Genomic DNA, 24,825 nt, shown 5'->3' with positions numbered 1-24,825 from the left:
AGGACAACCTCATGCGGTAGGTACTATTATTATCCTCATTTTACAGATGATGAAATTAAGGCTCAGGGAAACAGAGTCACAAAGCCAGGAAGAAGTAAAGCTAAAATTTAAGCCCAGGAAACTGGGCTCCAGAGTCTGTGCTATTACCCCTACCATCATATTGCCTAATCGATCTAACGTGCATCTTTAGGACTTTTTTTGCGGTACGCGGGCCTCTCACTCTTGTGGCCTCTCCCTTTGCGGAGCACAGGCTCCAGATGCGCAGGTTCAGCGGCCATGGCTTACGGGCCCAGCCGCTCCACGGCATGTGGGATCTTCCCAGACTGGGGCACGAACCCGTGTCCTCTGCATCAGCAGGCAAACTCAAAACCACTGCGCCACCAGCGAAGCCCCATCTTCCGGATTTTTTAAGGGGCAGGCTAAGGGTCTTAAAATATCAGATTCTCAGAAATCCTCTCTAGATTATGTTCCCTCTCCCTAAATTTCCATGTCACAGATGCAGCTGAACACTGCCCCTGCTCAGGATATGCTCCTGACTCTCCCTGCTACCCACACTCCTCTTCCACAGCCCCTTCCCTCCTCCTATCCCTCTGCCCACACCCACCACGAAGCTTTCTTTGCCCGAAGTGGAGGCCAAAGCATCCACTCCTGCCTTCAAGGTAGCCCCAGGCCACTTCACGATGACTGCGCCCCCTCATGACCCACGGACAGCCTTTGATCCTGTGAAAGGAGTATGCAGAGGCCAATGGAAGTACGTTCTTACCCTGCTCCGACCACTTGTTTTCTAAATTTATCATGGGAAATCTCTCATAAAAAAATTCTCCGCTACATTACTTATATGTGTGTGTTATTTGTACACATATGTATAGATAACTATACATATGTACATATAGTTCAAAAATTCATGTTCTTTGGTGTGACAGTGGAATTGTGGTCGTGTCTTTTTGAAACTTCATTATCTGTTTGGAGATAGAACTAAAATATTCACAGGTAAGTTTTGTATTTACCATAAATACTCCAGTTTAAAAAACCTGTTGAGAGCGAGGACTAGATGATGTAAGAGTGGAAAATGTTAAAAAAAAAAAAAAATTACGGAACCTGACTGAAGAGAAGAACAAGATTTCCTCCACTTTTGGTGTGACAGAAATTTTCCATGAAAAAGCTTCTGGTGCTCAGAAAAAGATAAATGAGGAGAACTTGAAGAAGTGAGGTAACAATTGGTCTGAATATGAGAGCTGTCTTCAATTTTTTTAAAATTCATCATAACCAACACTGATTATCAACACAGTCCAGGTATTGGATGAGCCCAGCAGCTACAGCAAGAAAGGTCACTCTCTGCCCCAAAGGGTTTGCAAGTAACAAAAACATTGCATACCCTGTTCCACTCATTATTTCTTTTTCCTAGACATGTAAAGTCAAGGAGGGCTACTTGGAGGACGTGATACAAGAGATGGGTCTGGAAGGATGAGTAGGAATTGGTAAGGAAGGTGGGAAGGAGGGAGAAAATATTTCTGGGGATGTCACAAGGGGGTCAGCTCACACTTGAGTCTTCAGAGCGTCTCCCTGTGGCCAGCGGGAGAAGCTGTGAGGACACAGATGTCGGTTTAAATCCTGGGAAAGACCTTCACTAGCAGGGGTGCGTGCAGGGACAGTGAGCTGTCCCTGAGGTTCAGCCACACACACACACTCCACGTGAGCCCCTTAAGAGGAAACAACCACCTCTCAGGGGTTTAATAGGAGAGCTTGGAACATTAACTGGGGAAGGGAGTGCGGATTATTTCCTTATTCATATAAAAACACTTGTCACACTCAGCACTGCAATACTAGGGACACAGGGCTGAAAAAATAAGCCTTAATCTCACAATCGCATGAAACTAGGTGGGAATCAGGACTGTGTAGCCTCCTCTTTGTAATAAGTATAAGAGCAATAATAATAATTATAGTTATATGATTTTATATAAATTCTTTTCTTTCCAAATAGGGCTCCTGTGACCCTGCTTTCCATCAATCACTGGACCATGAGCCCCGGGCTGCAGCCAGTCCCCTGTTCCTCACTGCTGATGGCACCAGGCTCTCAGGAGCACCAAGGACTGCTCACAGGGACACAGACACCCACAAATAGAGACTCACATCACCCGCCAGGCTCTCATCACCCCAAAAGGCAGCTTATTAGAACATCAAACTTATGTGATCTCAGTTGGGAGTTTGCTGTTAAAAGGAAGAATAATACTTTCTGAACAACCGGAGACACAAAAGACTTCAAAGCAAACATTTAAAGGAAACAGTGGAACTAGAACCTCTTTTGGGTGGTCCCTCCTGCCTACTAGTTGGGTGACATTGGTCAAGTCATTGTAACTTTTTGGGCTTCTGTTTCTTCACCTGTAACAAAGGCTAGAATCCTACATTTCTGCAGGAGGATAACACATGTGAAATGTGTTTTATGTAAATGTTCCATGTAAACACGTAAATGTTATAGGGTTATATATTTAGAAAATAACATTTATTAATTTCGAGTCACCATGGATAACTGTACAAGGGTCCATCGGCACCAGTTCTGTGAAGATAAGAATTGTGTCTCCTGGATCATTGTGTCAAGTTCAGAGCCTGGAACTGAGTAGCTGCTCAATAAATACTTGTTGACTAAGTGGGTCGAGCCAAGTTGAGCTGCCACAGAGATTTAATTTAGGGGCTGGAGGCCCACACCATTCCTCCCGGGCCACTATCTCCCTCTACATCTCTCTCCTCGTCCCCCTCCCCCTCAGCACCTCTGTGCCCCAGGCCATCTTCACAGACAGCTGTGTGGTCTCTGTAGGAGACATCCCTGTGCTCCGGGACTGCCGGGGGGCATCTGGGGGCTTTCCTGCGATGAGGACAGCAGCGCAAGCCCCATTCCCTGCAGCTGCAGGGAGCCTGGACTGCCCAGACATAGGCGCCCACAGGCACCGAGAGCAGCACAGCACACAGGATCACCGTGGTGTGCAGGAGGCGCTCCCGTCCCTCCAGCCCGCCGTGGTCTCGGCCCGTCACAAAGACCACACACCGGCCCTGGCGTGGGGGCTGGCGCCCCAGGCTAAGGCAGACCTCATATTTTGTGCCAGGGAGGAGATCATCCACCAAGTATGTGCTGATTCCTGGGCCGACATGAACGACCTCCTTCCTGCGGGCTTCATCCGACCCAATGTAGAGGGTGAACCACTTCTCAGGGGTGTCGGCCGCCACAAACCATTCCAGCACGATCCCACGCACTGTCTGCTTAACCACCCGCAGGTCAACGTAGGCATTGCCCTCCGAAGTGGAGAAAAGAGAATGGAGTGTGGGCGCGGCCTGGGCGGGCTGGACGTGGAGGGAGATGACACAGCTGCTCCTGCCGATGGAGTTGGAGGCTACACAGGTGTAACTGCCCCTGTCTACCAGCTGGGCAGCAGGTATGACCAGCTCCGACAGAGCAGCATCTTCTGCAGGAGACGAGGTCAACACTGGGGAGAGAGACAGCAAAACAGCTCAGGTAGACATTTCTCTGATAGACAGTCAGCTGGAGAGTGTCTAGCAATGCCAGTTTTATGTTAAAAGGTGGTGGCGACCATTTATTAAGCATGTACTAGGTGCCAGGTGTTGCCTCTCAGCAATCCTGTAAGGTAAGCACCCAGATTTTACACATGGGAAGTTGGGGACTAGAGTGATTAAGCAACTTGCCTATAGTGAGAATCGTTCAGGGGTGTCGATTGATCTGGAACCTAGTTCTTCTGTCTATGAAGACCACACTCTTTTTTTTTTTTTTTTTTTTAATGCAGTACGCGGGCCTCTCACTGCTGTGGCCTCTCCCGTTGCGGAGCACAGGCTCCGGACGCGCAGGCTCAGCGGCCATGGCTCACGGGCCCAGCCGCTCCGCGGCATGTGGGATCTTCCCGGACCGGGGCACGAACCCATGTCCCCTGCATCGGCAGGCGGACTCTCAACCACTGCGCCACCAGGGAAGCCCCAGACCACACTCTTTTAACTTCACTAGCTCCTCCCACCAAACGACCTTAGCCTCGCTGAGCTAACACGTGGTTTCCAGGAGATCGCTAACAACAGTGTGATTGTACAATACTGTGAGCTTCAGGAAGTGCCTTTTTACCTCCCAGATGTCGAGTGGCTCAGAGCCTGGAGCCAAGTGCCTGGATTCTATCCATTACTAAATATATGGTCTTGGATGAGTTGCTTAGATTCTCTTGGCCTCAATTTTCTCATCAGTAAAATGGGATGATAACAGTATTTACTCCGTAAGTTTGATAGTAAGTGCTCAGTAAGTGTTAGCTGTTATTATTACTGAGAGAATGGATCTAACATGGTACCAAAGAGAATGATAATAGAACATCACAAAAGATAACATCTGGATGCATCTCATCATTCTCAAAGAGGCTACGACAACAGATCCTATGTTTCTCCTTCATTGGTATTTAACCTCAAGCCTATAAGACGTAATCAAATGATAGGAAAAAGTCAAAATTTCAGCTAATTAAGTATTTTTTAATCATCCAGAGGTGTGTCACCATATATAACAAATATCTGGGTGACTGACTGTACTTCTCAAGTTTCACTTAGATATTTCTAGTTGTCTTCTAGATAGCATCGAGATACTTCTAAAGAGGCCATCCCTGGCTTTGTGATATACCCCAGTGCTGAAGGGTGGCATTAAAGGTGATTTCAGCTGAGGTGTGATAACAGAGCATGAACTTCAGGAAATGAGAGGCAGTTTAGAATCCCAGCGGTGGGGCCCACGCAGGTCACTCCCTCTCCCTGGGTCCCAGCGTGGCAACTTCAAGCCAATTAGGTCTGATCAACACAGCGGTAGGAAGTGTAAAATTCAGTCAATATCTAGGACTTCCCAACCTTGCCTGGTAAGAGTTAGCTGAGGGGTAGGCAATGGCAGAGGGATGAAACACTTGTTAAAATACATCCTCTCAGGTCCTCCCCTGGACTAACGGAATCAAATCTCCAGGGAGAGGCCTGAAAATTTTATTTGAAACAAGCACCCCAGGTGATTCTGCTCAGAGAAGTTTAAGAAATAAGTAACAGATAATCTCTAGAATCAGTTCTAGTCAGAAATTGTCTGATTTAAAAATACACGGTATGGTTTTTTTGCATCTAGAAGGCTTTCAAAGAATATATGTGTTCATATACAATTCTATAATATTTATATCAATAAAATATTGTTAAGTCAATTCATATATATTAACATCTTACATCCTATCAAGATCTGTAAGCAACAAATATATATATATATGCAACAAATATGTATGTAATATATATATATTTACATCTTACTTCCTATAGAGACCTGTATGCAAAAATATATAGATATATATTATACATATATGTGTGTAACAAATATATATTATATTGATAGATCTGTATGCAACAAATATATAAATATATATTATATGGAGTACGTATATTTACATCTTATATCCTATAGAGATCTGTACGCAACCATGTAAAATAATGCCAATAGGGAGTTCCCTGGCGGCCTCGTGGTTAGGATTCCGGGCTTTCACTGAGTCACATGACCAAATAATAATAATAATAAAATAATGCCAATAGTGGAACACTGTCTCGGAATTTTTTCTGTCGTGGTGAGTATAATTCAGGTCTGTCCCAGGCTTACCTGCACTCCTCCTTCATGATTGACCCAGTTTAGAACTTCTCTATTGAGGGCAGGGTTGCTACAGACCTCCCCAACCCCCACCCCACCCCAGATACGTGGAGAGGGTGCATGCACTTACCATCAAATTCCCTCCACTTGCTCAGAGGATAAGTCCAGGCAATAGTTGGTGAGGGGCTAGCCTGTACCAAGCATCGCAGGGTCACATTCTGTCCCACCCGGATGCTGACATTGGCACTGGGGGTTGAGATCTGCGGCTTCATGCAAGCACTGAGCTCTGTTTCATGAAAAAGCTGCCCTGCCTTGGAGAGAGGACCTCGACACATGAGGTAGGGATTCACCAAGACTACTGGAAGACTGATGGACCTTACAAACTGGACAAGTCCCCTTAGACGACAGTCACATAACCAGGGGTTGTCGTGCAGCGCCAGCATCACGCTGGAGAGGATCTCGGTCTCACAGCCAGGCTGCCGGTGCTTCTGGTAGGCTGGCCAGTTCAAGAAGACACTCTTGGCTACAACTGTAAGCCTATTGGAGGATAGGTCAAGGTAGGTCAGGTTGACCAAGAACTGAAGAGCCAGTTCAGGGAGTGCATCAATCCTGTTGTGTTTGAGGTCCAAGACCCGCAGGAGCGGGGTGGCACGGAACTCCGTCCATGGTACTGAGCGGAGTTTGTTCCCCTCCAGTCTCAGCTCTTTCAGTTCTGACAGGTGCTCCAGGGCTCCTAGATGGATCACAGTGAGATTGTTAAAATTGAGCCAAAGGTACTCCAAGGTGCTCATGGTGATGAAAGACCCTCGGGGCAGTTCAGATAAGGGTGAATTTTCAATTCTCACTTGCTTGAACTCTTCAGGAAGTTTCCTTGGGATCTTTCCCAAAGTGATAGACACGCACTGCAGAGTCCTGTACAAAAAAACCACAACAGCTTTGAGATGTACATCAGGAAACTGGGGAGTGGGAAGTGGGATGAGGCTTATCCTGGCATTAGACATATGAATTAGAAGGAAATAATACAATTCTCTTGAAATACAAGAGTTAGACCCATTTTGGTAAAAGCGCACAGTTTATCAAAGTTCAGCACCAGTTAGAGGGAGTCTCACAGAGATTTTGCTGATTTCCTGCCAAATCTTGGCCTGCTCCCACTTCACACCATCCCCAAAGAAAGCCCATCCCCTACTGGGATCTTGTTAGCCCAGCGCACCTGCCAAAACTCTCCTCTGAGCAGGTACATCCTGGCAGACAGGATAGCTGAGCTGCATGTGAATCCAGAAAGACCAGAACTAGCAAGAAATAGTGAGAAACTGAAGCCATATTCTTCTGTAAGAAACTACCTTATGAGTTTTTGAATAAGTATAGTCCAAGCTTCCGAGTGGCAAATCCTATTATTGGTAATCCATAATGATGTAGGTCAGTACAGCAGCAGCAAAGCCCCTGGATGCTCTGAGGTCTGTTATGGCCCAGATCACAAGCTCAGTAAGAACCCAGAAGAGGGAGCTATGTCTCTTAACTAAGGTCAGAAGATTTACCATTTTTCTGGGTTTTGAGTCCAGAGAGCAAACTATAAGCCAGATGTCCAATTCAGTCCTGATACTGCCTCCCCTCAGTCTCATAAAAAAGATCTGAGAGGGCTTCCCTGGTGGCGCAGTGGTTGAGAGTTCGGCTGCCGATGCAGGGCACACGGGTTCGTGCCCCGGTCCGGGAGGATCCCACATGCTGCGGAGTGGCTGGGCCCGTGAGCCATGTGCCTGCGCATCCGGAGCTTGTGCTCCGCAACGGGAGAGCCCACAGCAGTGAGAGGCCCACGTAACGCAAAAAACAAACAAACAAACAAAAAAAAAACGATCTGAGAAACAAACAGGTAATGCTATCCTGAGCACTATGGTTCAGGAGATTTGGCCAGAATACATCTAATACTTCATCAATCACAATTGGCTTCTGTAACCTAGAATTTTCAACCAGTCTCTAAAAGTGAATGCAGATAATGGTTAACAAAGTAATTCTGCAACCACTCCTATCAGTGGTAATCTCCCCAGCACCTCGCGTGGTGGATTCGTTTTTCTTCTGCGTTAAGACAGCTGCACCTGCTGCTTGGATGACCAGAATCAGAGAAGCATCACGGTACAGAGGTTAAACCACGAGATTGTGTTTTCTGATTAAATCAAAGCATGTTTCTTATCCTGGATCACATAATTTATCCTGAATGCTGTGTATTTCACATGTTATAAATCTTCCCTGAACGCTGTGTATTTCTTATGTTAAAATTTTTTTTTTTTTTTTTTTGCGGTACGTGGGCCTCTCACTGTTGTGGCCTCTCCCATTGCGGAGCACAGGCTCCGGACGCGCAGGCTCAGCGGCCATGTCTCACGGGCCCAGCCACTCCGCGGCATGTGGGATCTTCCCGGACTGGGACACAAACCCGTGTCCCCTGCATCGGCAGGCGGACTCTCAACCACTGCGCCACCAGGGAAGCCCTGTTAAAATTTTTTAAGTGAGATAATATGTGGTTTTGTATATTTGATCTGCCATTCTTCATTCATTCAACAAATATATACTGGTCATCTGCTCTAAGCCACACCTTTGCTAGGTGCAAGGAAGGCCATGGTGAGCAATACTGTTATAGATCCGGTCCCATGGGATCTTCTATCTAGCTTATACTTCCTAGTCTTGAGATCTTTGGAAAGTCGGTTTCTCCTGTGCAAAGTGAGAAAATAAATGAATTCTTTATAGTGTTTCTAGGAAATATTAATATTATGCAAAATAAAGTACCTAACATAAAGTAGGTGCCCAATAAAGTTTAATTCACCTCCCACACCAACAGACTCTGGAAGAGAGTCTGCTTTCCATTACCTGGGGTACTTTCTGATGACTATTGAAATTCCATGGGTTCCCCTAAGATTCATGATATACATTATATCCTATAAAAGACCTCAGGGAAGAAAATCCGCTTAATATCTAACCAGTGAGAGGGGAAATGGGTCATCAAGTAAGCTGATTACACCCCAGGCTTTCCATCCAAGCCAGATATATTTGCTGGAATTTCCAGACAGTCTAACTCTACCATCTGGCTAGATCTCTGGACTTCCTCTCAAAGTGAAAATTTAAAAAGCAAGGAGAGTACAATGAGCAAAAAGCTGTGGCAGATGTGGAGAGGTGCTGCCTAGACACCCTTCAAGGAATGAGTCGATGTTCAACTCCAAGGAGTGCTTGCATGAGGTCATGCCCTTCCCCAGGCAGCCCCAGGCAGAGACTGAGGGAGGTGAGGGCACAGGGCCCTGGCCAGTCTGGCCTGATGGGGGCAACTCTGATGGGTGATTCTCATTCCAGAGTTCCCTACCAGGTTGGCCAAAATTTTGCCAGCCTTGCTTTGTGGGAAAATGTGATTCAGTCCATGGGTATCACAAATGACTAGTGAGTTCTTTTCTCACCCCAAAATAGAAAGGCCTAAAGAGCCCTACATCCCCACAATTTCTTCTCTGTTCATCCCATCCAGCCTCTTTAAATGAATCCAGCTCAACTCAACCTTTCAGTGGTCTGCCGGAAAATTGAGAAGGACGCCCACTGGTATGTCATCTCTGGAATCACAGCTCCTTCTTCTCTCCTGACTCCCTCATCCTCTAGTTTCCTTATTTTGTATATAGGCATAGGGAATAGCCGTGCTGTCAGTTAAAACAGGAGACTAGAACAATTAAAGTTAGCTTGGCTCGTGTCGTTTCTCTTAAACAACTAGTGGTTAAGTGGTGTCCCTAAACTCAAGAGACTTAACAACAAAGGGAAGGAAGGAAGGAATCTGAGGATATTATAGCCCTATCTCCCTTCTGGAAGGATGCTTTTAGGAGCTTGGCTCTTAGGATTTTTAGTAGAGACAGAATCTTGGGGGAGGAGTTACTCTGTGTTTGTGAAATTAATTAGATAAAAATGGCTTCTGAGCAGCAGCTCCCTGGCTTGTCTTAGATTTCCTATCTGTTCAACTGGAAAACGCCCCCTTCCTCCCATCCCCCAATATGATCGGAACTTTGGGAGAGTTCAGACAGAGAACTAGGCAACCTACCAGGAAGCAGATAGGCTGTCCTTCCTCTTTCTCAAGCTGGTGTTTTTCCTTCATTCCTCCACCTGCTCCAACCATGTCTCAGACGGTCTTCTTGGCTCCCTGTGCCTGTGATAGACACACAGAGGACTACATCCCCAAGCCCCCTTGAAACAGGTGGGCTACGTGACCAATATTCAGGCTAATGAAATGTTGGACGAAATAATGTTTTAAAAGCCCCTATGTGATTCTCCAGGTTCTCTTTTCCCTTTTTGCAGCAACTGTTGACATTCCAGGTGGTGAAGTCTTCATCAGCCTGGGTCGCTGAGTGAAGAAGAGAGCAGACCCCTCCCTCCATCCTCATTTCCCACTCACTCAAGTAGACTCTGTGAGAGCAGGAATAAATGTTTCTTTGTTAAGCCACTGAAATCTGAGAATTGTTAGCACAGCATAAGCCTAACCAATCCTGACTACAATGCCCATACAATAAAATATGCTTAAGTACTTGTAAACTGATTTTTGTCTCTCCTGGATTATATGATAGTTAAAACAAAAGTTTCCAGCTCTAGCCCTTTAAACGCACTGCTCACTGAGCCCCTTGACTAACAGCCTAGTTTTAATAGCCACATCCACTTTCCAGGATAAAATTTCTGTTGTCTGCCTTTTGGTTCCCTGTAAGTTTACATGTTTACATCAAGTGACAGCAGACATACCCTCTGCCTAGGTCAGGAGGAATATAACCATGTTGCAGCCAAAAAAAATTAAAAAGACATGTTGGAGATGTCATGATTCCAACCAACCTCCAAACAAGGCTTCCAAGGGCCACATGCTGTGGGATCACCCTAGTGCAGGTTGGTCTTCAGCATTTGAGAGACTAGAAATTCTTTTTTTTTTAATTAATTAGTTTATTTATTTATGGCTGTGTTGGGTCTTCGTTGCTGCGCGTGGGCTTTCTCTAGTTGTGGTGAGTGGGGGCTATTCTTCCTTGTGGTGTGCGTGCTTCTCATTGCAGTGGCTTCTCTTGTTGTGGAGCACAGGGTCTAGGTGTGCGGGCTTCAGTAGTTGTGGCATGAGGGCTCAGTAGTTGTGGCTCGCGGGCTCTAGAGCGCAGGCTCAGTAGTTGTGGCGCACGGACTTAGTTGCTCCATGGCACGTGGGATCTTCCTGGACCAGGGCTTGAACCCGTGTCCCCTGCACCGGCAGGCAGATTCTTAACCACTGCGCCACGAGGGAAGTCCTAGAAATTCTTCTCCCAGGATTTTAAGAAGACATTAGGTTTCCAGGGACTGACTCATACTAACCAGATTCATATACCAAAAGACTAATATATAAACAGGACATCATTTTATTTTTTACAGTGTGAATTTGTTTTTTCCAGTGACTTGAATATTCATGAGCACAATCCAGGATGATTCTTCTCTACAAGAGCAAACCAGGGAAGACAGAACATACAAAGAAAGACTGACATATGGGTATTTGGAGGCTGACCATCTTGGGGGCCATTCCATTCAGACCACCAAGGTAGGTCTTCATGAATCACTGGAAAGTTGAAACTTTCTTTCTCTCTCTCTTTCACACACACACACACACACACACACACACACACACACGTTACTGGATAAATACTAACACATTCTTGCTTTCAAGTTTCTGATTTTTCTTCAGAGTTCAATAAAACTGCATGTTAGTTGGGTCAATAATTGTTCAGTCTCGATTGGCTCAGCCAATCATTTAGAGAAAACATCTTTATCATTTCAACAGATGGCTGCTGTCATCCACTGCACTTATATTTGTTCTGATTTGGGGAGTGTCTGTCAGCCTCATATACCAAACAATCAGAGTTGAGTCTTAAGTCTCACAAGGCATAGCAGAAATGCCTTTACAAATCTAGATCAGGGGTTGTCAAACTACAGCCTGGGAGCCAAATCCAGCCTGCCACCTGTTCTTGTAAATAACATTTTATTTGAACTCATCCATGCTCATTAACTTACATATGGTCTGGGGTTGCTTTCACACTACATCAGCAGAGTTGAGTAGTAGTAATGGAACCTCAAGTATCTCCTATCTGGCTTTCTTTATAGAAAAACAAAAGTTTGTTGACCTATGATGTAGACGGTGGCTTTGTCATTTTCCAACCAAATAATTTCTCTAACCAATAGCAACAGCCCCCAAGTTAAAGTCAGGTGTACCCTACAGGTGATGGGCAGGAAATAGCCATGTATGGAAATCCCACATTCACATGCACTGGTGCTCTCATGATTCTGATCCCAGGTTTCAGTAGCTCAAACAAATCCATTTCCATAGTAAAACTGCTGTGGGTCACACTGCAGAGATCAATACTGAACAAAGACCCTCAGCCTGGCCAGAACATTGTCAAAGACACGGATCCTCCAAGAAAATCCATCACTGTGCTCTATAAATTATTCAGCTCTTTGGGTTTCAGTTTTCTTGTCTGTAAAATCAAATAGCCCAGCCTTCAAAACAGGTCATTGTGAAGATCAAAATGAGAGAAAACAAGAAAAAACATTGTAAGGTTATCTGTTGTAAGGTCTTTCGTAAATGTGAGAGGAAGTACAGTAACTTTAGACATCACTGCATCACACTGGTCTTTATATTTAGCAAAGAGTCAAGACAATATGGTGTCTCTTAGGTGATACTGGAAAGATAGCTTTCTTGCATCACTTGCTGTCCCCAAATTTCCTCAGTTATTACCCAAAGGCCTTGGCACCAAACAGTCTGGATGCTCCCTTCGTTAGAAGCCACTCCTTCAGACAAGACAGAACATTGGCCCTTCTGCTGGGAACGTTTGTCTTCTCCTATGTGCAGAGATGACATCTCAGAGGTTTCCCAGCTTTAAGCAAACTGAATGGGAATCCTCCTTTGAAGTGGCTTCCTGAGTGACCCAGAAGGCTCTGAGACACCCTCAGGAACCCAGGTAAGTTTCAGTTAGAATCACAAATGCTGCTACACGGAGAGGTGAGCTGTGTGCCAGGCAGCATTGAGTGTACTGTGTCACCTGCCACGGAGGGTCTCTCAGATCCCTCCAGCCTGACATTCTGAGAGTAAACGAGCAGTAGTCTCCTGGGCATCATCTAAACCTCTAGAATTTACTGAAAATCAGATGATTATCTCTAGGCAGAATGGCACCCAGAGAACATGTGTCCACAGTGAGGGTCTCTGCATGTGTGTGTATGTGGCTGTACAAATGTGGCAAATGCATAAAGAGACTGTGTGTGAGTGCCTACGAGTTAGCATAAATGGAATCAAGATGCAGTATAGGAAAGTAGCAAGGACTATCAACTCTGGAATCAAGTGCATGGTCCAATTTCTAGAGCTGCCATTTCCCAGCTGTGTACTTGTGGGCAACATAGATTAGATCACTGCTCAGCAAAATATGTCCTGCCCTACCATTACCTCCATGGGAGAACTATCCTTTCCTGCCTTGTTTAAAGTTTAGTTTTGGCCATGAGATTTGCTTTGGCAGGTAGAGTATGGGCAGCAATGGCAGTGTTAAGGGGCTTAATTGGCATCACATGTTTTTGCTCATTTCTCTGATATCACCTGACATCTCCATAAAGAAGCCTACCCCAGGTAGCCACTGACTCTCCATCCTGAGCTCCAAGTAGGACACATGGAGCAGAGCCACCACAGTCAACCCACTGACCTATGGATTGTGTGAAAAGACGTGCTTGTTGCTGTATACCACTGCAATTTTGCCTTTATTTCTTACACACAAAAAACTGACTGATACAGGCAAGTTACTCACCCTGTTCCTTCTCCAGGTAAGTGGGGAGAAGAGTGGTGCCCGCTGCAAAGTGTTGTCCTAAGAATTCAATGAGTTAATGTATATAAAGCACTTAGAACACTTTCTGGCACATAGTAAGTGCTTATATAAGTGTTAGCTGTTGTGGTGGTGGTGGTGTATAAATGTATGAGTAAGCAGATACCCAAGTAGGTAAGAGTGGGTGAGCATGGATTCAGGTGTCAGAGTGAGCGTGTGGGAGGCGAAGAGGGAGAGCGGTTGGGAGCAGGCGTGTAGGCACCTGTATGCACGGCCCTCAGCAGAAGTACTCGTTGATCCGTCTGCCCACCCTAACGCCCGAGGCCTGAGAGTCCAGGCTGGAGTGGGCAGAGAGGAGCCTGTCGGCCTCACTGAGGCTGTGCTGGGACAGCTCCTCTGAGCCATCCTCACTGTGGCCCAGTCTCTCCAGGTTGACGTAGGCACCTGTGGCCTCAGCGGAGCCCCTGGTGTGGCACTTGCGCCAGCGGCTCTGGAGAGCACCGCAGCAGACGAGCAGCGTGAGGGGCAGGGCGATGATGGCAGCCACACTGATCACCACCACGTTGATGAGCCACTGAGTGGCTTCAGCATCCACCACTTCGTCAGTGGAGAAGATGACACACTGCTCCTTCCGGGGCACCAGGCCCTGCACGCAGACACACGCCACGTACTTGATCTTGGGCACCAGCCCACGGATGGTGACACGGGTCTTCCCAGGCTGCACAACCACCCGCCGCATGTCGCGCTGTCCGAAGACTGCGTAGAGGACGCTGAAGGAAGTTGTGTTCCCAGCCTGGGGGGCCTTCCACACCAAGGTCACGCTCTGGTAAGTGTCCCCCACCACCTTGAGAGAGCTCACCCTTTGGGCCTCCTGGGGTCCTGCCTGCACATCCAAGTGCTCTCCTGGGGCCCCCATCTGGAAGGGCTGGAGGATTAGTTGCTCCTTCGTGTTGGGCACAGGGGGCCGAGTGGCTGGGGCAGCAGGCTCGGGGATGTGGGGGACATGCCTGGCCACCATCTTGTTGTATGCAGCTGCTTCTGCCCCCTCACCTGTCCTTGCCCACAGTGCTGCTGCGCCCCCACTGTGTTCCGTGGATGTCTGGGGCTCAGAGACGACCAGGGAGATAAGAGTCTCAGAGGCTCCCAGGAAGTTCTTGGCCTGGCAGATGTAGTCTCCAGAGTCAAGGTGGGACACAGCAGGCAGGCCCAGCAGAGTCCAGATCGTGCCGTCACTGGAGACTTCCTGGTGCACTGTGGGGAAGAGGCACGTGTGGGAGAATGAACGGGCCCATCTGCCCCAAGCTTCCTTCCAGGGCCGAATTCACAGCCCCTGGACTGTGTACATTCTGCCAAGCACCCTGTTATCCCAAGAACAGACTGGGCATCACTGAACTTTTCTTAGATTAGCCATGGGGATGGAGATCACCTGGGCTCAAATTTGGGGAGACACAGGCTGAGGCATAGTCTAAGAATGATCAGCCTTCTAAATCTGAGATGCTCCAACTGTGTCTTTCAAGGGCCTGAGTTCTGCAGAGCTGACCCGTCAGGGGTGGCAGGCTGATGCTTTGGGAGTATGGTGGGTTGGGTGAACCTGAGGCAGAGGCCCAGCTAGAAGTGCTCTGCACACCCCTGCCTGGCCCCACTGCCACTTCAATCACAGCATCTCCAACTTTCTGTATTACATTAGTGGAGCTCCTTACACAGTTTTGTTTGTACATTGATTTCAAGCCCACAGTCCTAGAGCAACGCTTGCCAACCTAGTTGGGGGAAGCACAGAAGAAAGCTGGGAGGGATGGGAGGTGTTCTGGTCAGGTGCCAAGAAATTATTCCTCCTTCACCCTCTTTCTGCATGTAGGTGGGCTGTGACTCCTGCAAACCTCCCCCACCAAGTGCCAGGGATGGACCACCTCTGTCTGCACAGCAAAAAGGGCACAGGCAGTTCCTCCTTGTACGAGCTGTGTGATGCAGACCAACCATTTAGCCTCAGTTTACTTATACCCCAAATAGAAGGGTAATCAGTTTGTTCTTTAAAGTTCAGTGACACCTTGTACATAATACATTTAACACATGAAGCGCTCAGTAGATGGTAACTCCTAGCATTAATTACTCCTAGTGATACTGGCTTCATATTTACAACTTGGAACCTTACTATCAATATTAAATACACTAAGAGAGCATCTTCTACCAAAAAACCAGTGTTTTGCTCCTCTCAGGGTGGGCCCCACGCCTCTGATAGAGTGGCTGGTGGGATATGACAGGACAGGTTGAGATCCATTGTTATTACTGAAGCCACTGTCCCCACGTCCAGCCTCTGGGCACAGTCCCCCAACTCCACTCAGACAGGATGACAGTAAAGAGCCTTGCTCAGCCTACCTCCCTCTCCCTGGCAAACCTGAAGCCCCATTACCCCGCACGTGGGATGATGACCCACCCGCCCCAGTCTGGATCTCAGCACAGCCGTCCCCGGAGCTTACACACCTGTCCCGTTGAGTGGGTGCCCGTTGGCCCTACTCCAGCTCATTTCCGGCCCAGGGACCCCTGAGGCCCCACAGCGTAGCAATACTGCACTGCCCAAGGGGGACCTGATGCTGGCTGCCCCCGGATGGAGCTCCGGACTCCGGCACTTCCTCAGTTCCAGCTGGCTGAAGGTCAGTCCGGCCAGGCTGCGCGGGCTGGCACACCTCAGCCTGGCCTCTATGAAGGCCAGGTTTGGGGCCCAGCCTTCCAGGAGACGGACCAGGTCATAGAGTCGGCAGTCACACACCCAGGGGTTGTCCTGCAGCCCTGCAGGGGTGAAAGGCAGGGCAGGAGGTGAGCCCTAGATATTCAGATCCCCAGTCCCAGCCCCCCTTCTCCCCCAGGGAGGACAAGGCACGTTGTGAGCTCAGGGTCAGCAGAACTGGCCACCAGACCCAGCTCCTTGCTTCACTACAACCTTAAGCCCGGTTCTTCATCTGGAATGACAGCATTACCCCCGTTTCTGGGTGGCTATAAGCATAAATAAAGATAAATGATATTAAGCACTGGCTAAGCCATACAGCGTGCCGACAAGCCACTCTCGGACCGATCCTCTCAGGCCACCGGCCAGGCAGTGGGCATTTCTGCAATGACTGCAATACGCCAGAATCCATCCATTTCTAGAAATGCTTCATGAACCCGACCCCACCCCACCCCTTTCTTTTTTTTGGCCTTGCCTTGCATCTTGCAGGACCTTAGTTCCCTGACCAGAGATCGAACCCAGGACCCCTGCAGTGGAAGCCTGGAGTCCTAACCACTGGACCTTCAGGGAATTCCTGACCCCTGTCCTCCCAGTGTAAGTGGCACTTTCAGCATCACCCCAGCAAAGAGTGTGACTATTCTGAGCCATGGTCCCTTTGACACAGGCTCAAAAAGACAAGAGTGAGGATGACAGGGAACCCAATCTTATGTTATATTCCCAGCCCTCTTTACTTTAAAATTGAACACTTCTATAGCGCTGAAAGCAGGTCACTGTACCTACCCTGTCAAATGACCTTCAACATATAGAGAGGTATTGTGGGTCCTCAATTCTAAGACACAGTTCCTTTTCATATGTCTGCATTTCTAAATACAAAATGAATGCATTTAATGTGATGTCCTTTCTACCCTCCACGGATTGTTATTAAATTTGATAGCATCTAATCAATAGCATATTATATGTTTGCATACATGTATTTGATACATTTGGAAACGGAAATGTCAAGGGTTGGGGAAGGTGGATTCAGACCTGCTTGTATATCCATGACTCCCTGGTCCTTTAGAGCACTAGCTGGGAAGGCGCCGGCTCCTCTGCTATTCCCCACCCCCATCCCAGCCAGGTGACGGCTATCTTGTGTCACTGGTTAAATGCATTTCCTGATGCATCTACACCCCAAGAGTCATCACTGCCCAGCTCTGGTGGTGAGCTATCTGACTTCACACAGAATCCCCAGAGAATTGACGCAAATGGCAAAGTTAAAGGACAATGAAACTTTCACCAGTCAGACTGGCAAAAGTTAAACATTCTGACCACTTATTGTTAGCTTCATGAGGGAATAGATGTTCATCCGTCTTGTTCACTGCTGTATCTGCAGCGTCTAGAATGGAGCCCACACGTTGGCTGGCATTCAAATAAGCTTGCAGAGTGGACACAAGCATGAATGGTCGTGCACACTGCTGGTGGGGGTAAAAACTGGCACTTTAGAGACTATGATTAATAGTAAAACATCTAACGTGCATACTCCGTGATCCAGCAATTCCACTTCTCGGTTCCTAGTCTAGAGAAACATTTGTCTCGGTGCACGAGGATGCATTGTCAAGAATGGTCTCTGCGACATCACAGGTGTTAACAAAATAATGGAAACAATTTAAAGGCCCATGAAAGGAGGAATGGCTAAATAAACTGTAGTATAACCGTATGATGGAATATTATGCCAGAGTTTTAAAAAATGAAGTTGATTCATTGGTAGTAACTTACAAAGATCTCCAAGACGTATTGCGGGGCAAAAAAAGTGCTGGTTGATACATATGATATGATGAAATTTTATGCAAAACACACGGCTAAAATTTCTATGTGCATGTATGTTTGCTAAAATTTCTATGTGCATGTATGTTTGTATATGTGTGTGTATGTAAATGTAAACGATAGGGAACATGCAAATAAACATAACAGTGGCTACTTTTTAGGAGAGGGAGAAGGAATTATAATCAGAAGAGGGCATAAAATATAAATATATATATATAGGACATTCAAAGTTGATTTTCAAAGAAACAACATCTTTCCATGTAAGTACTACCCTATACAATGCCCTTTATCAGGTGAGATAGTCTGTAGGGTGGATGGAGCTGGAATGGACTTTGCTGTTCCCTGCTCCACATCCAGGAAGTGAGGGGTCTAAATATTCCCTCCTTGGGCTTCCCTGGTGGCGCAGTGGTTGAGAATCTGCCTGCCAATGCAGGGTACACGGGTTCGAGCCCTGGTCTGGGAAGATCCCACATGCCACGGAGCAACTAGGCCCGTGAGCCACAACTACTGAGCCTGTGCGTCTGGAGCTTGTCCGCAACAAGAGAGGCCGCGACAGTGAGAGGCCCGCGCACCGCGATGAAGGGTAGCCCCTGCTCGCCGCAACTAGAGAAAGCCCTCGCAGAGAAACCAAGACCCAACACAGCCAAAAATAAATAATAAATAAATAAATAAATATTCCCTCCTTGAGAGACTCTCCCAGGCCTCAGGGCAGGAGCTGCCCCAAGCTGCTCTAAGATTGCTCCAGCCCTCAGTGCTGGACCTCGCATGAGCCAAGGCATGCTCCAGGGACACCTGCCAGGAGGCCTCTTTTCTGACACTGCCCACCCACTCCCTACTACCCACTTTCTGCCAGGGCCTCACCATGATTCCCAACCCCTCATGGGACAGGGAAAAGGGGCAGAGCTGGGGTCTGAACTGCAGCAGTCTGGCTGGGAGCTTGAGCTCCTAAACCTACCTACCAATGTGTGCCTCTCATTCAATCTTTACTCAAACCCAGAAGGCAAGTGTGATTTTCTAGGTAAAGAACTGAGACTCAGAGAGGCTTTAATAAACTTGCCTAAGACCCCCAAGTATCACTAAAGTGGTTCCAAGTGAAGGATGCCATCTCTTACCTAGGACCAGCTTGACGTGGTGGCCGGGAAGGAAGGGTCCCTTCTGCAGGTGAGTCCAGGTGGTGAGCAACTCCTCGGGGAGCCTCAGCAGCTGGTTGCTGGAGAGGTCAAGGAAGGTGAGGTTCCCCAAGAAGCGCGCGGCCTCCGGGGGCACAGCCGAGAGGCGGTTGGCCTGCAGGTCCAGCAGCCGCAGCTTGGGGGCGTCCCTGAGCGCCGCCCAGGGGAAGGTGGCCAGGTGGTTCCCAGGCATGCGCAGCTCGCGCAGGCGGCGCAGGCCCCTCAGCATCAGAGCATTGAGCTCATAGAGTGCGTTGTAGGGCAGCCACAGCTGCTCCAGGCGGCCCAGCGCCTTGAAGGCCTCCCCGGGCACCCTGCGAATGGCCGTCCGCTCCAGGCGCAGGCTGGAGGTGTCCAGAGGGACAGATGCTGGGGGCAGGGTCATGTCAGGGTCGTTGCACACCACTGTCCTGGTTACAGAAATGGGAGTATTTGAGCAAAGGTCCTGTGGGGTCGGAGATTCCCCTTTACTTAACCTCCTTTCGAGAGACCCCCTGGTGCGCACAGCCTCATAGGACACCAAACCCAGACTGCGGTGTGCCCTGGAGGTGGGCTAGTAACAAGATTCCTTCTGTTTTCTCTTTGGGAGCTTCTTGCTTGCAGAGCTTCTCATAAGTGTCCCAGGAGGGCCGTTTGGTCTCGGTCACTGGCCTGAAGGACCTCAAGCTTGAACTACTATGTCCCCTTACAGCCTACATCACCTGCAGTGCACTAAGAATGAACAGTGTTTATAAATCCTGAGATCATTTCGTGCACTGCAGCATTGCATCTAGGAGTTAAAAGGGTTCCTTTGTTAAATTATAGCTCAGTTTTTGTGACTGATTTGGATTTTCTTTATTTAAAAAATATATATATATAGCAACGGCATCAGAACTGGAAGCCACACACGGGATGCCTCGAGCCTCTCCTGACACTGAGGGACCATGAGATGATCAAGGTGTTTAAAAGCTGGAATTTTGCAGCCCCACAGCTGGATTCACCTCTGGGCTCTTTGCTTGCTGGCTGTGTATCCTTGAGTCTATTATGTAACCTCTATTTTCTTCAGTTTCCCCAGAATAATAGACTCCACCGCACAGGGTGGTTTGGGTGTTTAAATGAGTTCATGTGTGTACCAGCTCTGCACACCTGTCACCTGTAGAAGCCCAATTGCTATTGACCACTGTTGTAAGTTTCTGCATCCCAGCACTGCAAGTACATCAGGTCAGTCTTACCAGCTCCTTCCAAAGCTCCTTCTGCCCAAACAGTGACTTCTTAAACCTCATTCTATTAAGTTTGACACTAAAGCAGATAGATAACAGGAGGCAGTCCCCGCCCCCTAGGAGCTGACAATGCAGAACTGTGTTAAATGCTATCACTGAGAGCAGCACACACACAGACGGTAAAAAGGGAAAGATTCTCAAAAGAACGAAACTTTGAGTCTGGCCTTGAGGGACCCAGCCCTTGTGCAGCCCCAGTTTCGTCTGGAGGATGTTTCTGCTCACACTGAAGGAGGTGGGGTGGGAGTGAGGTGGGGATATTGTTTAGCTCTGCTAAGAGAGGTTGTTCTCTTGTAAGGTCATAACGCGTTTCTCGTATCATTCTTCCTGACGCCACACACACACACACACACACACACACACGCACACACACGCGCTCCACCAGCATCCCTCAGCTTAACTTGCATACAGTACTCAAAGTCAGCTGGGCTTGGCTTGCTTTTGTCAATGGTGCCCATAAAAGGCCCAGTTACTTCCGCCCACTCGTATTCATTCTTTAGATATACATGGAACCCCTACTGAGTGACAGAAGAATATCAGACTCACAGTCCCGGTCCCCATACAGCTTATAATCCAGCAAAGGAAGAAAAAGCATTGGAGGCAATGATCCCTTCAGTGATAATGGAAGCTTGGGTGTTGCAGGGAGGAAGGTCTGGATGTAGGTGGGAGGAAGGGAGTTGATGGGAAAACATGTGCTGGAAGGGGGAGAAAACGGTCAATGGAGGGATCAAAGAAACCGATAAGAGCCAGCACAGGCCAACCGCACGGCTCCTGGTGGGGCAAATCAGGCATGAAGGACAAGGGGGCACATCTCTCCAGGTGCCCAGACTTCCCCCCACCACCACCACCACAGCCCCAGGAAACCCCAGGACCCACAAGTACACACACTCTGTTCATGATAGGGGAGCATGGAGCACAGGCAGGTCCATCAGGTGCTCAGGTGTAAGGGCTGGGCCCTCCGAGAGACCCTGGTTAAAGATGGGGTGAGGAAGGTGTCTGAGACACAAAAGGAGACTCTGTCTGACTGCACAACCTGTGCCCTTGGCCACTGGGGATCTCAGGTTTCCCAACAGCCTTTCATGGCCTCATTCCCCTCATTCCTCACACTCCATGCAGATGGGCCGGTGCCTATCAGCTGTGGGACTTCTGGGCAAGTAGAAATGATGGTGAGAGCTCTGGCTTCAGAGGAGGCATAACCAATAGCTGATGTTAGGGGCCCTGGAAACTGCCCTTGGAATTTCATTTTCCATCCTAAAGTCAACCTGCTATCAGAAGCCCTCCCTGGTCCCTGCCCATGGCAGCATCACCAGGTAAGAAGAGTTCTTGAAATGGAACTGAAGTTCTGGGTTCCAGGACCAGCTCTGCCACTGATGCTGTATGACTTTGAGCCCTGTGCTCTCTGTAGGCTGTAAGGGAGGCTCTTTGTCACCCTGGTCACACTGTCCTTGGCCATGGGCTATTCCTGGCCTATTTAGGGCTTAGCCCTGGCTTCCCTTGGGGAGAAGATCCTTACCTCTGATGATCCATATGAGTTGGAGCATCACAGCTTTGGGCCAAAAATGGAGCTCTTCCTGTTCTTCAGACCACATGGGGTATCCTTTCTTGGGGATGCCTCACCTTTCTCTACCTCCCCTCACACTCAATCAGCCTGACCTATTGCTAAGATCATTGAAAGAGCTGCACAGAGGGCTTCCCTGGTGGCGGGTTCGTGCCCCTGTCCGGGAAGATCTCACATACCACGGAGCGGCTGGGCCCATGAGCCATGGCCACTGAGCCTGCGCGTCCGGAGCCTGTGCTCCACAACGGGAGAGGCCACAACAGTGAGAGGCCTGTGTAACACAAAAGAAAGAGTTGCACTGATAACATTGCTTTCCTGATCAGAAGCCATCAGTGGCTCCCCAACACCCATCTAAGACAAGGGAGAAAGGGAGGATGAAATTCCAGAAGATTGGAAAGATGAGACTGAAATCTCTGAGTAAGTTGGGAAATGCAGTGGTCATTAACAGATGGGCTGAAGAGGTGAGAGAAAAGATAGTTTAAAGACTGCCAAAGAGAGATAGGGAATGAGCCATGGGGGAAGAGCAAGGGTCCACAACACGGGAGCCTTGGGGACGTCCCAGGGAGAGGAGGAGAAGAGGATGGAGGTGCTCTCAGGGCTCAGATGGGGGATGAGGAAAGTCAAAGAAGAGGCTGAGGATGGAGGGACCCTTGCCTGCAATGGAATGGGCACTCCTGGCCTTTCTGAGAGCCCATCGAAAGGGGTCAAGGTTGAGGCTCCTGGGGGCTGGGCCAGAGGAGACCCAAAGTGGGAAGAGTATGAGGAATTGGGTGGTCCCATGATGGGTGGGGCAGTAAGAAATACCTGGGATATGATTGGGTACCCCCAGGAGGTGGGGCAAGAGAATGGAAGAGTCCTGGGAAAGAAGGGGCTGGGGAGATAGAGGATGGTAGGGGGCAGGAGAGAAGGAGAGGAAGAGAAAGAGGTAAGGGGGAGACTTCCTGTGCCCTTAAAGAGGATTCCACTCACAGGAGTGGAGGAAGTCTTCCTGGAGGAAGACTCAGGAAGGATTTCTGGAGCTGACACACCTGTGCCCCACCCCTGCCCCATGTGTAAAGGTACCTGGTACTTCCACTCCACCCCCAAGGCAGAGCCACACCCTGCTGACTGGAAGAAAATGCAGCCCAGACAAGCCCCACGAGACCCTTGGGTCTTGAGGGCCAGGGAGATGGAGGTTTCACCCCGCCACGGTCCTAGGGCCATGCATCCAGCCCCTCCCAGCCCAGCCTGGCTGGTGGAGCCTTGGAGGCCGGGCAACCCACCCCGCACACCCGGTGCCATACCTGGCTTTGCTGCCATCGCCCAGGACATGGAGGCTGCAGCTGCACTGAGAAGGGCAGGCGCCCCGGGCCTGCAGGGGTCCTCCGAGGGCCAGGAGGCACAGAATGCCCACCGCCACCCTCATGGCTCCTGGCTCCTCTGTAGGCCGGGCAGGGGCCTGTCCCTTACTGCTCTGTCCTGCTGGCCCAGCAAACCCAGCAGCTGCCCACCGGCTCATCGGCTGCCACCCCCAACTGAAGCCATCGGATAATCATGGACAGGCTGGGGATTAGGGAGGGGGAGCCCTGGCCACAGCGGCTCAGCGGCTTATTGCTTCCTGGAATCACCCAGTCCTGAAGGTGGGGGTGAGGCATCCCCGTCCAGAGCCACAGCCTCAGGCCCAGAGCACATAGGGCCCGGCAGGAAGTGGGCAGCCACCCAGGGGCAAGCGGCTGCTGGACTGCCTATGCCAGCCAGGCTGCAGCTGCACAGCCCCTACAGGGTGCCTGGGCTCAAAAGAGATGAACGCTGGCCTCTAATAAGGGCCACTGGAAATCCTCTCCAGTGACCCTGTCTTATAGTGAAAAGGCATTGAGATGAAGGTGGTGAAGGCATTAGAAAGAGCCCAAGTGCTGGGCCAGGCCAGCTGGGTTCAAATCCCAGCTCTTCCATTTGCAGGCTGTGACGTCGGGTAAGTCACACGGTCTCTCGTGGCCCCTGTGTCCTCATCTGCCAGAGGGAAGTAAAGTTACTCTACTCAGGGTGTTTATGAAAATTAAACAGCCCAAGTTTCTCAGACCTTGACAGCCTGTGGGAACAGAAGCTTTCTCGGGAGTAGTAAGTACCCAGTTCCACGGGCACTTCCAAGTACCTGCTCACGGAGGAGCTGGGAAGATTCAGCTATTTGGGGGCAACTGCAGAGGTGTCTCCCATGGACTCAGGAACTCTCCCAGCCCGCCGGGCAAACAGCTGCTTCCTGGGGTACCCTGTGGCATGGAGTCTCAGATCACTGCCGTCTGAGAGGCAGTGATGTGTCTTGGCCTGAGGGTGGAGAGTGCCCCTTCCCTTGTGTTATCTCACTCCTAGGAGGGTCTCAGAGCAGGACCTCCCAGAGCTTTTACAGAAGCTAAAAGCTTCTGTCGGTTTTTACTGATTGTCCCCTACCCCCAACCTCATCCCACCATAGACACCACATTTCACTCATTGATTCTTCACGTTTGACTCCAAGGCCTTGCTCTTTGGCCCAGAAAACCCTACCTGGTTCCTATGGCTTTTCCAGAAGGGTCCTCAGCCCATGCACCTAGACAAACCTACACCAGTGAGCTGTGACCAAGGCAGATACCTGGGGTCCCGATATACACACAAAATACCTGTGCCAGGCCTGTTTGGACAATATTGGCTTCCAGGAAACATTGGTTCCCATTCCTTCCTCTCTTCCGATTCAGCCAATGTGATTTTCTCAGTGCTTCCCACCTGTACCTCCTCCTCCCCAAACCAGAAAGACAGCCCTGCCCATTCCCACCTCTCTGGCTTTTTCTCCTTCTTTTGGCCATGCCGCATGGCATGTGGGATCTTAGCTCCCCGACCAAGGATCGAACCCGTGTCCACCTG

General features: G+C 49.1%; 2 protein-coding genes across 2 annotated transcripts; both read right to left on the bottom strand.

The window, feature by feature from the left end:
- Positions 1–2,682: 2,682 nt before the first annotated feature.
- On the bottom strand, positions 2,683–6,955 carry LRIT2 (leucine rich repeat, Ig-like and transmembrane domains 2). The gene is made up of 3 exons (XM_065893918.1): positions 6,846–6,955; positions 5,766–6,547; positions 2,683–3,476 (listed from the first exon to the last, which is right to left on the bottom strand). Exons 1-3 carry the CDS (start codon positions 6,953–6,955, stop codon positions 2,683–2,685), a joined length of 1,686 nt encoding a protein of 561 aa, XP_065749990.1.
- A 6,771-nt stretch (positions 6,956–13,726) lies between these two features.
- LRIT1 (leucine rich repeat, Ig-like and transmembrane domains 1) lies at positions 13,727–23,478 on the bottom strand. The gene is made up of 4 exons (XM_065894680.1): positions 23,238–23,478; positions 19,084–19,550; positions 15,928–16,233; positions 13,727–14,700 (listed from the first exon to the last, which is right to left on the bottom strand). Exons 1-4 carry the CDS (start codon positions 23,450–23,452, stop codon positions 13,727–13,729), a joined length of 1,962 nt encoding a protein of 653 aa, XP_065750752.1. The 5' UTR covers positions 23,453–23,478.
- Between the last annotated feature and the right edge of the window lie 1,347 nt (positions 23,479–24,825).

The sequence above is a fragment of the Phocoena phocoena genome, chromosome 16 (genome assembly GCF_963924675.1).
Source record: "Phocoena phocoena chromosome 16, mPhoPho1.1, whole genome shotgun sequence".
NCBI classification, from domain to species: domain Eukaryota; kingdom Metazoa; phylum Chordata; class Mammalia; order Artiodactyla; family Phocoenidae; genus Phocoena; species Phocoena phocoena.
This window is presented reverse-complemented; position numbering and strand designations above follow the sequence as displayed.

Coding starts and splice junctions, on each gene's coding strand:
- LRIT2 (XM_065893918.1), bottom strand. CDS start 6,955: ATGGCTTCAGTTTCTCACTATTTCTTGCTAGTTCTGGTCTTTCTGGAT. Junction 6,548..6,845: donor TCAGAGGAGAGTTTTGGCAG/GTGCGCTGGGCT, acceptor TTTTTTGTACAG/GACTCTGCAGTGCGTGTCTA. Junction 3,477..5,765: donor CAAGTGGAGGGAATTTGATG/GTAAGTGCATGC, acceptor CTCTCTCCCCAG/TGTTGACCTCGTCTCCTGCA.
- LRIT1 (XM_065894680.1), bottom strand. CDS start 23,452: ATGAGCCGGTGGGCAGCTGCTGGGTTTGCTGGGCCAGCAGGACAGAGC. Junction 19,551..23,237: donor GGCGATGGCAGCAAAGCCAG/GTATGGCACCGG, acceptor TTCTGTAACCAG/GACAGTGGTGTGCAACGACC. Junction 16,234..19,083: donor CCACGTCAAGCTGGTCCTAG/GTAAGAGATGGC, acceptor TCACCCCTGCAG/GGCTGCAGGACAACCCCTGG.